This window comes from Antrostomus carolinensis, unplaced genomic scaffold (assembly GCF_000700745.2).
Source record: "Antrostomus carolinensis isolate BGI_N321 unplaced genomic scaffold, ASM70074v2 scaffold16594, whole genome shotgun sequence".
NCBI lineage: Eukaryota > Metazoa > Chordata > Aves > Caprimulgiformes > Caprimulgidae > Antrostomus > Antrostomus carolinensis.
This window is the reverse complement of record NW_010308837.1, coordinates 9,502-20,181: the sequence shown is the minus strand read 5'-3', so window position 1 is coordinate 20,181 and position 10,680 is coordinate 9,502. Positions and strand designations below refer to the sequence as shown.

The window sequence follows — 10,680 nt, the reverse complement described above, 5'->3', positions numbered from 1 at the left end:
GTGATACAGGGCAGAGGTGGACCACGCAGAGAGGTGAAGCTATTGAAACCTATGCTTCCACATAACCAGAGGTGAGCTGCTTTTTTCCAAAAGAAGATGCAGATAATGGCTCAAAGGCCAAGGGAGTCTCCTCGCACAGCTGTAGCTCTGCTGTGGTAGCTGTGTGTGGGTGGCATTTGCTTGAGTCCTTCTGCCTTGCTAGGAGGAGGCTGCGAAACAGGGCCAGGGCATGGCTGCCTGCAGCTGCAGACTGGCAGGAACCAGGCAGCGTGGAGGTGAGCCCCTGGGCTCTTAGGGGAGCAGAGGGCTGCTGGCAGGGCCCTTCTGGCTCTCTGGGCTGTGCCACACACAGAGGTAAGTGCCCTGAAGGGACAGGGTGCCCAGATCTCAGCTTGCTGCTGGTGTTCACCAGTGTCCGGAGAGCCCCAGGAGCTGTTGAGCAGGTGGAGATGTTGTGGCTAATTTCAGTCATTCTGAGATGCCAGCTGTACTTGTTGGATTTCACACATCAATAAAACTTATATTTATAGTGTACTGCCTGGATGCCTCCCCTCCCTGAGCAGCTGGAGGACATGCACGCAAGGGTGCAAGGGGAGATGTGTGTGCCTGTGTACACCAACAGGCATCCCTGCATCAGGGGGTGGAGGTGGGTGCTGGGGGGCAGCACGTGGGTGGGTGGCTGCACACATTGCTGGGGAAGGGTGCTGAGTGTGTGCAAAGATGTGCAGGGACGTGCATGTCTGTGTGGGCTCTGTGCAGGCCTTGGGGGTGCAAGTGTGGCCTCCGGGGTTACCCGAGTGTGAACTCTGTGTGTGTGTGTCTGTGTGTCTGTGTGTCTGTCCATGCACAGGTGTTACACAGCCAGGTAAAACCAGGTGGTGCTTGGCTGCCCTGCCAGCACAGCTTCCCCTGGGCTGTTTTCCCTGTGGGGCTCCTGTTGTCCCACTCCCTGCACTGTGCTCGGTGTGAGGTGGTGGCAGCTGAGCACATGGGTATTTCACTCTGGAGCAGGACTTGTCCTTGAGAGCTCCCGTTGCACAGCTGACCACGGGAAGCAGAGCCACCAGATGTGTCCAACAGAAACCTCTCTTTTCCAGCACCACTGGTAAGACCCCAGGAGCTCCCCTATACTGTGTCTCTGTGTTTGGGGGTACACGTGTTTTTCCTTGCCCTTGTGCCTGCCAGCCCCTCTGGCACATCCCCAAAGCGGGGCCGTGGCCGCTCTCCCTGCCCTGCTCGGCAGAGCTGGCAGCCGCCGTGCGCGGGGCGGGATGGGACAGGTGGGCGTTGGCGGGAGTTACACAGCCACCTCCGGAGAGGAGCTTCTTCCCGGCGCAGGGATGGAAGGAGGCAGCTGAGCAGCACCGAGCTCTCCTCCAGGGGCTCAGCAGCACCTGGCAGCACGAGCACAGGGAGCTGTGGGCTCAGCCTCCTTGGCCAGGAGTCCTGCTGGAGGTGATCCCGCCGCTTTAGGCGCAGCCATCGCTCTCGCCTTGCTCAGCGCCGGCTTCACCATTGCCCCGGGCTCCAGGTCACCACACTGCCAGGGTCGCAGCCACCGCGTCCCTCTGGACACGGAAGCAGGGAGGCAAGAGGCCACGGTAAGCAGAGAGTGAGGGTGCGTGGGCAGGCATGTGGCAGGGGTCCCTGAAGGGGAGCCGCAGCAGGCCGGCAGCGCGGGGTGTAGCCGGGACGGCAGAGGGTGCAGGGAAGGGCCAGGGAGGCAGGCATGGGACTCATCAGGATTCACTTGCTGCAAAAGCCTGGAGGCCAGGACACCCATGTTCAAGGTCAGCTCCCCTGCCCCTATCTCCCTGCCTTATTTTCTCCATCTGGATAACATGGCCAGGGACTGTAAGAAGCCTGGGCTGTGGGAGGTGTGAGCAAGCTGTCACCCTGCTCATCCTCTCCTGGGGGAGGCCAAATGCAGAGATTTGCACTCTGTCCCTTCCTATCTGCTGGGGTTTGCTTGGACCCTCCTCCCCGTGCCTCAGTTTCTCAAGACGTTAGGGGCTGGCACAACCTGTGCTCCTGGCTGATCACACCGCTGAGCTGGGGCGGGAGCCTGAGTCAGCGCCGGCACAGCCGGTTCTGCCGGACTGGACTGGACCGTATCAGGGGAGGTAACACTGGGCAAGGCAGTGCCTGGGCTGCTACTGGCTGCAGCCTCCCCAACTGCTTTAGGTGGGAGGAGGCTGTGCTCAGCACCCCTGGTAAAGCAGGAGAGAGGGCTCAGTGGTGGCAAGGGCTGCTTGCCATGGGACAGCACTGCTCTGCAGGGCCAGCCACCACGGGGTAGCCCCGGGGCACACCAGTGCTGAACTGGGTGAAGCCACCATGCACGTGGGTATGGGATCACTTTTGTTTTCTGCTTTTCCTAAGCTCCTCCCTGCTGCCTCTTCTCTCCCAGCTCCCGGTTTTACAGGATTTCATGGCATTTTGGGGAGGGCAGTTGGTTTGTTCTAATGGAAAGCCCTAAAATGTCAAGTTGTCAAGCCTGGGAGGAGGAAGCTTGCCCTCTCCCCAGCGCTTTTGTCCTCTTGGTTATGGTGGTTACAGCTATACTGTTGCAGCCAAGTCTAGGCTAGTGACTTTTGGCTGCTAACAAGGAGGAGAACGTTCTCCACCCTTTGTGCCCCCAGTGAATTATGTGGCTGGTCCCATCTGAGGCCCTGGGTGGTTGGAGTTGTTTTGGGGGGCACACAGGCTTGCCTGGCAGGGCGAGCACCTCCTCGGGGCCCTACTTTGCTGCCCTCTTGGCTGCAGCCCAGCCAAGGCAATGCCCAGGTAGGTCTGTGAAGGGTGCTGGATGGGGATTCCAAGGCAGGACATGCTTCTGCCAGCTCAGCTCTGCTGCAGCCACCCTGACAGCCAGCCCACCAGTGCTCCCCATGGCTGGTGGGCTTGTGGGGTCAGATGTGGGAGTGAGTCATTCCTGATCCAAGTGTCCCTGGGCTGGGGCTAGGTACAGCCTCAGGCTGCAAGGCTGGGCTGGAGTAGGGAACTGGCAGGTCCAGGAACCCAGCCTGCCTTCTGGGCTGTCCCCTCTCTTTCAGGCAGAGGATGTTGCGGGCCATGCAATGCCAGAGCTGCCTGCCCTGGGGCAGCTGGACACAGCTGCGTCGATCCCTGCCAGGGAGCAGGGGGACCCGGAGTGTGTATCTGTGTGCTGCTTCAGAACCAGGTGAGCTGGGCTCTGTGCCTGTGGGACTGTGACCCTGAATCTGTCTTGCCCCAAAGGAAGCCCTGTCCCTGGTGGACATCCCTCCCTAGCTGCACAGTGGAACCTGTGCAGTCTGTGGGTCACCCCAGCAACACGTGCAGCCAGTGAGCTCAGTGGTGGTAGCTCTGCTGGGCTGGAGAAGGCCATCCCTGACTGTGTGCATTCTTCTCCCCCCCTAGGCACAAGAGGTGGCTACTGCCTCAGGAAGATCCTTCGTGCAAGTGGCATCTCCCTACCGAGGTACAGGGCCATGCAGCTGCCTGGCCCATTGCGCCCTGAGGCTGTTTGCCATGGGACCTGGGTGGTTGAGCTGGCTGCCTTGGGACCATCAGGGCTCTGTGGGCAGAGATGCTGCTTTGCCTCCACCTAGAAAACAACCCAGAGCCAGCTTCCTGCCTGCTCTAAATTCAGCCCAACTTCTCTGACTTGCCACGGGTTTGCTGGGGACGCACAGCGCATGGCTTGCTCACCTGCCTCCTTCAGTTCCCAGCCATGTCTTTGCCCCAGCCCTGCGCTCTCCCTTGGTGTGGGGGAAGGAAGGGGTGAGATGGCTTTACTCAGCACTTCCCACAGCACTCAGTTGAGATCTGCGCCCCCCTGCCCCAGGCAGGGCTTGGAGCTGCTGGTCTCTGCTCTCCTCAGGACAGTCTTCCTCCTCTTACAGGGGCTGTGTTCGCTACCAGGGAGGGTCCCAGGAGCACTCTGTCCAGCCCAGCTCCTCCCGCCATGGCCTGTCCCAGCTGAGGAATGTGGCCTCTTCTGGTAAGCTCGCAGCTGAAGAGGATGAAGGGTCCTACATAGTGAGTTGGGGGCAGCTGCTGTCCTGGGTAGCGTGAGGGTTGGTAAGAACTGGGTTCTGTCCTCTCTGCAGTCACCTCACTGCAGTGGCTTGGGGCAGGCAACTTCCCTGGTCCTCTGCCTGTGAAAAGCCTTTCTCTTGTCAAGCACCTTCCTCTTCCCAGATGCCATCAAGAAACACCAGAAGAGTCTATCTGCATGGTTCAGCCACCAGCCCAATGAGGAGAGGCAGTTTGGCCCTTCCTTCTCGCTGGATGCAGTCCATGTGGACCCAGTGATCCGAGAGAGCTCCCTGGAGGAGATCCTGAAGCCCTCACCTGACCTAACTATCCAGAACCAGCTCCAGCAGCCCTGCAGACAGGTTATCAGCCTCCAGAACCTTTTTGATGTGGATGCCTGTGGGCGGCAGGTGAAAAATGTGGTGCTGTATGGCACCGTGGGCACAGGGAAGAGCACCCTCATCAAGAAGATGGTGGTTGACTGGTGCCATGGTCGCCTGCCCCGCTTTGAGTTGGTCATTCCCTTCTCCTGTGAGGACCTGTCTCATAGTCATGCCCCCATTTCCTTGCGGCGCCTCATAACCAAGAAGTACCAGCACCTCCGGGATGTGGTGCCAACACTGGGTGCTTCCAACCTCAAGGTGCTTTTCATCCTCAATGGTCTGGAGCGCCTCAACTTGGACTTCCGTCTGGCTGGCACGGAGCTGTGCTGCGACCCAAATGAGCCTGTGACTCCCTCTGCCATCGTGGTCAACCTGCTGCGGAAATACCTCCTGCCAGAGGTCAGTATCTCTCTCCAGCTCCTTCATGCTGGAGAAAGGTTGGGGGTGAGCCCTGGGGTGGGGCACGGCCATTGTGCTAATTCCTTGTAGTCCAGCTTGGCTGTGAGCAAACAGGCAGCCTCCATTCCTGGAGGGACACACCAAGGTGGCCTCACATCACTGTTACTGGTTTATCTCTGTGGGATCTTTGGGGAGGCCTGGTAAGGCAAAGGCAGCAGTCTGCTGGGCTGTGGTATTCCAGACTTGATATAACGTCTAGCAGGGGATGGGGAAAGATCTTCTGTCCCCTCTGCCTGGGCCAGATTTGAACCAACCCTTTGGGCAGCAGCTTCTTGAACCTCATCCCCTGGGTGGGGTGATCCTTGTGCACCTCTGTGTGGGTTATGCACCTGGGACCCTGAGTTTAGATCAAAGCCACGCAGGGAGCACCTCCAAACTCACCCAGCCCTCTGCTTCCAGGCCAGCATCATTGTCACCACGCGCCCATCGGCAGTGCGCCGGATCCCTGGCAAGTATGTGGGACGCTACGCCGAGATTTGTGGCTTCCCTGACACCAACTTGCAGAAGTTGTACTTCCAGATGCGTCTCAGCCAGCCTGGCTGCAGTGGAGAGGGCAGTGCAGGTAGCAGCTCAGGTGAGCAGGAAAACTTGGTGGAGATGCTGTCGAGGAACTTGGAGCGCCACAACCAAATAGCTGCTGCCTGCTTCTTGCCCTCTTACTGCTGGCTAGTGTGCACCACGCTGCACTTCCTCTACTTCACCAGGACGGTGCCTCCCAGCCAGACTCTGACTGGCATCTACACCAGCTTCCTGAGGCTCAACTTTAGCGGGGAGGTGCTGGACAGCACCGACCCCACCAACATTTCCATGATGAAGTATGTGGCCAAGATGGTGGGCAAGCTGGCTTATGAAGGGGTGATGTCCCGCAAGACCTGCTTCTCAGAGGATGACCTGCAGCAGTGCTTTGAGGTGGAGATGAAGACTGAAAGTGAGCTCAATCTCCTGGAGGTCTTTCGCAGCGATGTCTTCAGCTTCTTCCTCACTCCATGTGTGCAGCCAGGCAAAGAGCATACCTTTGTCTTCACCATCCCTGCTATGCAGGAGTACCTGGCAGCCCTGTATGTCGTGCTGGGTGAGAAGAAGACCCTAGCACAGAGAGTGGGGAAGGAGCTGTCAGAAGTCATTGGGAAGGTGAGTGAAGATGTCGCTGTTGTTCTGAGTATCATCTCCAAGGTGCTACCCTTGCGCTTCCTGCCAGTGCTCTTCAACCTGCTCAAAATCTTTCCTCGCTACTTCTCCCGGCTGAGTGGTAAGGACCGAGATGCTATTGCCCACACCATGGCAGAGGAGCTGTTCAAAGAGGAGGACTACTACAACGATGATGTCCTGGACCAGATCAATTCCAGCATCCTAGGCGTGGAGGGCCCCATGCGCCATCCTGATGAGGCCCCTGATGATGAAGTCTTTGAGCTCTTCCCCATCTTCATGGGTGGGATACTGTCCCGCCGTAACCGTGCCATCCTTGAGCAGCTGGGCTGCTCCATCAAGAACCTGGCAGCCTTTGAGATTGCCAAGGCCATGAAGAAGACAGTCATCGGGAACAGCCGCAAGGGGCTGCCCCCCTCCGAGCTGATGGATTACCTCTTCTTCCTGCATGAGTTCCAGAGCGAGCGCTTCACAGCTGAGGCCATCCGTTCCCTACAGACTGTCAACCTCTCATCTGTCAAGATGACCCCTCTCAAGTGCTCTGTCCTGGCATCTGTCATGGGCACCACGTGCCACGAGGTGGAGGAGTTGAACCTGACCTCCTGCAACCTTGACACAAGCAGCTTGAAGATCCTCTTCCCTGTCCTGCTGCGATGCAAAGCTCTCCAGTGAGTACTACCACCTTATGCCCTTGAGCAGGTCTCAGGAATTGGGTTCTCCCTCACCTCTGCCCATCACAGGGATACACAAGGAGCCTGAGCGTGGCAAAGGTAGGGAAGGGCATGCGTGCCCATGTTTATCCTCAGTGTAGACCTAGGGGACTACAGCTTCCAACGTGCAACATTCCTTGAACTGCCTCACTAGGAGGCTGCATGCTGGGATTTGAAGTCCCAACACACTCTCCTGTAGGAATCTGGGTAGCTCTCGCATCTGTACCACAGGCTGGGCTGCCAGCTCCCCTGGCACAGCCAGGTCCCTGCCATTGCTTGGCCTCCCGGAGCCACCCAGCATCCCCGTGTAGCTCTGCTACTGCTAACTCCGAGCAGGAGACACACAGCACAAGGGTGGGAGTCCAGGCTGGGAAGGCAGAAGGTTCCGTTCCCGTCCCTTTGTGTCCCTGCAGTCTTCCTGTCGCCCAGGGGGTGGCGAGCCGTGCTCGTCAGAAATGGACCCGGCTGTGCAGTGGGGCTGTGCAGCGCTTCCTTCCTTCAGATGCTCAGAGGGGCTTGGTGGGGTCCTGATCCTTCCTCAGACCTACACCCACCCCCTGCGGACCCTGCACCCCCTTCCCCTCCCTTGCTTCTGTTGGCACTGGCTCTGCCAGCTGATGCTACCCAAGCTCTGGTGTGGTACCAGTGTGTCCTCTTTTGGAGAGGAAGCCTTGTGTGGCCTCATCTGGGGAGCCCAGGTAGGATGGTGATGGGGAGGGCCAGGGAAAACGGAGAGAGCAGGGTTGCCAGCCCCACTGGTAACAGCCGTTTTGGTCTTGCCACTCCCATGTCTTTCTCTGCATCAGTCTGCAGCTCAACAGCCTGGGCTCTGATGCCTGCAAGGAAATCCGCAACCTGCTCCTGCATGACAAGTGTGTGGTGAGCAACCTGCGGTGAGTACTGCCTCTGTCCTTGCATGAAACTGCCTCTGCTGCCCAGCCTGTGCCCTGGCCCTCGGTCCCCTGCCCAGCCTCGGCATTACCCTGAGCTCCTGTGTCCCCAGGCTGGCAAATAACCCGGTGGGTGAGCAGGGGGCACAATACCTGGCCGAGGCACTGGCAGGCAACCAGTCGCTGACCCATTTGTCCCTGCTGCACACCGCGCTGGGGGACCGGGGCGCCGAGGTCATTGCTCAGCACCTGGCTGAGAACCAGCACCTCCAGGAGCTCAACCTGGGCTACAACTCCCTGACGGACACAGCTGCCCTGCACGTGGTGGAGGTTGCCAAAAAGCACGCGACGCTGGACAAAGTGCAGTGAGTTCACTCTACCCCATCTCCTCCCTCTTGCAGGCAATGCCTCTGACCTGGTGGCAGTGAGCAGGGAGCCCCTGTCTGCCTCTGCATCCTGTCCCCAGCCCTCACAGCATCTCCTGCTCCTTTTCTCTCAACCCACAGTCTGTACTTCAACGATATCAGTGAGGATGGCAAGCGGGCACTTCACAGCCTGCGGATGGACCGGGACGGCGTCAGGGCACTGGTCTTCCTTACAGCAGGCACCGATGTCTCTGACTACTGGTCCAATATCCTGAACGTGGTGCAGAAGAACCTGCCTTTCTGGGACCGCGAGCGCGTTCGGCAGCACCTTGCCCTCATCCTGCAGGACCTAGAAAGCAGCCGAAGACAGACTGCCAACCCTTGGAGGAAAGCCAAGTTCCTACGAGTCGAGAGTGAGGTCAAGAAGATGCTGGGGAAACTGCAGCACGGGACCCTCTAACCTGCTGTCCACCCACTTGGCCAGGACGAGATCAGTGCCACTGGGGAGGAAACACTGGAGTGTGCCCCAGCAGCACATCCCCTGCACCCTTGTCCGCATGGAGATGCCTAGTGGTCGGGTGCTACCAAAGCTGTCAAAGGTGCTGGGTAGGTGGGGCTCATCACTCATCTGCAGTCAAGGTTGGAGTGTGGGAGAACTGTACAGAGACCAGGCCAGGAGCAAATGGGACTTGTTCTTCTGAGCTTGTAGAGACCCAGCTCCTGCACCCTGTCTGCTGCTGGCCTGGCCATGAGCCACGGCAGTGGCAGAGAGGCAGGACTCAGGCTTGCTTGTGAAACCTCTGGTAGCATTAAAGTGCACCTCTTTGATCCCACTGAAGTACACTAGTGTCGAGACTCTATCTCTCTAGGCCCTTCCTGGGGGAGGAATGTGGAGGTGCTGGTGCAGCTGTCCCTCCAGCAGTTGGAATGGAGGGCTCTGGCCCTTCCCCATCTCATAGGGCTAGGATGGGGCAGCCCACTTCTGCTCCAGCCCATGCCAAACCTGTTGGTCTTCCCCACCATGGGCTGCCCTTGGGAGCAGCTGGAAGCTGGGACATCAAATCTGTTCCCAAGCTGGGTGTCCCATGGTGCTGGTCCCTGCTCTCAGCTCTGCTGGGTGAGGGCTGGCAGTGCCCTGGGACTGGGAGGGCAGGGGAGACGTCGGGGCTGTTTAACCATTAAACTGGGGCATCTTGGAAGAGGCGGGGACAGTGGCTTCTCTGCCACTTCACCCTGTACCTTGCTCCCTCTTGCATTCCCTGCAGCCATGAAGCAAACAAAAGGTATGTGCTGGGGCAGAGGGACTTCATCCTGCAGAGACCCTTCCCCACACACACGTCTCCAGGCTCTGCTCCTACATGAAGCGAGGCAATATTGGAGCCTAGGCAGGCCATGGAAAGGAGCTAGAGGCATCCAGGAAAATGCAGATGGACATTCTAGGGGCACTTGGCAGAAATCCTTTCTCCTTGGGTTTGGGAATCCTTGTGCTGGAAGAGGTGGGGAGGGGTTTTATGGGGAGGTGCACAGGGGAAGGCCTCTGTCTCCATCTCCTGGCTCCAGTCAGCTCTCTGGGGCCCTGGTCACCCTTCTCATCCATCACTCAAAAGCCCTGTAATCCTCCAGGACTAACCTCCCTCTGCATACCATCACTTTGCCCTACTTGTCCCCTGCGTTTCAGGACCCTGCTGGGATGGGCAGCAGGTGCCTGTTGGACCCAAGTGGCAGATGTCCTGCTGCTTTGAAATGCAAGAGGACACTGGTTGCAGGGCCAAGGGCCGAGCTGTGCTGAGGCACAGGCTGTAGTTGAGGGTGGGTGGCAGAAGGGCTGGGGGGGCTGCGTGGACTCGGCAAACTGACCTCACCTGGTGTGGCATGCTTAGCCTGCAGATGGACAAGCCCTGACTGTGGGGTCTGCTCCCAGTCCACTGCCTCCTGCACTGACCTCTCCTCTCCTTCTGCAGGGCTTGATGGTGACAAGAAATCCATCATGTGAGTGCTGAGCTCCCCCTGGCCGGGAGCTTCTTGGGACCCATGGCCTCACAGCCAGGCTGTGCTGGGGCACATCCTCAGCTGAGGTGGTGTGGGTCATGGCTGCCAATCCCAGCTATCTGCCCTGGGAAAGTCTTCCTTGAGTTGTTAACTCAGGAGAGATGTGGGGGACAGTTCAAGAGGGAGATCCCCTCTTGACTTTCCTCAAGGAAGAGGAGGCACGGGAACTGTGTCTCCAGCTGGCCCTTTCTGGGAGGAACGGGCTTCCCCATGGCAGGGCTGGGGAGGGTGGGGGGAAGGCTGTGCTGCTGCACTAACGTGGCCTCTCCTGCCCTCTATCATTTCAGAAAATTTGAATTTAACCCCAAAGATGGGATCGACAACCCTGCCTTGTCACTAGCTGAGGACACAGGTAAGTACCCTTACCTCCCCAGGGCATCCCTGTGTCAGCACAGGGTTCTGGCAGCGGGGCATCACAGGGGTCCTGAGCTCTCTCACACTGGGAAGCTGTGGGAGAGTGAACGTGTGAGGCACCAGGGAGACCCAGCCCAGGATGGGGTAGAGAACTCGTGTTAGGATCCCTGCAGGGCTCTGCTCACAGGCTGTGCCCCCATGCAGCTGCTGACGGTGTGGGAGAACCCCGCTTCTACCTCCTGAGCAAGGGCAGCACGGAGACCTTTGGCTTCTGCCTTCACGAGGAGCTGGGCTGCCATGGCCA

At 58.8% G+C, this 10,680-nt stretch overlaps 2 protein-coding genes across 3 annotated transcripts in view; both read left to right on the top strand.

Annotated features, from left to right (window-relative positions):
* The first annotated feature begins 3,063 nt into the window (after positions 1-3,063).
* NLRX1 (NLR family member X1) lies at positions 3,064-8,440 on the top strand. 2 transcript variants are annotated; one of them, XM_010165913.2, is made up of 8 exons: positions 3,064-3,184; positions 3,403-3,463; positions 3,888-3,985; positions 4,186-4,802; positions 5,262-6,676; positions 7,525-7,611; positions 7,722-7,973; positions 8,115-8,440. In XM_010165913.2, the coding sequence occupies exons 1-8, from the start codon at positions 3,064-3,066 to the stop codon at positions 8,431-8,433; spliced, it is 2,970 nt and encodes a 989-aa protein (XP_010164215.1). In that variant the 3' UTR covers positions 8,434-8,440. The 2 variants fall into 2 exon arrangements, with proteins under 2 accessions (XP_010164215.1, XP_010164217.1); XM_010165915.2 differs by lacking the exon at positions 3,403-3,463 and having other exon boundaries at positions 3,830-3,985.
* A 90-nt stretch (positions 8,441-8,530) lies between these two features.
* NHERF4 (NHERF family PDZ scaffold protein 4) overlaps positions 8,531-10,680 on the top strand; it is a 4,409-nt gene continuing 2,259 nt past the window's right edge. The window contains exons 1-4 of the mRNA XM_029084485.1: positions 8,531-8,579; positions 9,935-9,962; positions 10,310-10,374; positions 10,581-10,668. Coding sequence (XP_028940318.1) covers positions 8,531-8,579; positions 9,935-9,962; positions 10,310-10,374; positions 10,581-10,668 — 230 coding nt within the window. The remainder of the gene's footprint in view (positions 8,580-9,934; positions 9,963-10,309; positions 10,375-10,580; positions 10,669-10,680) is intronic.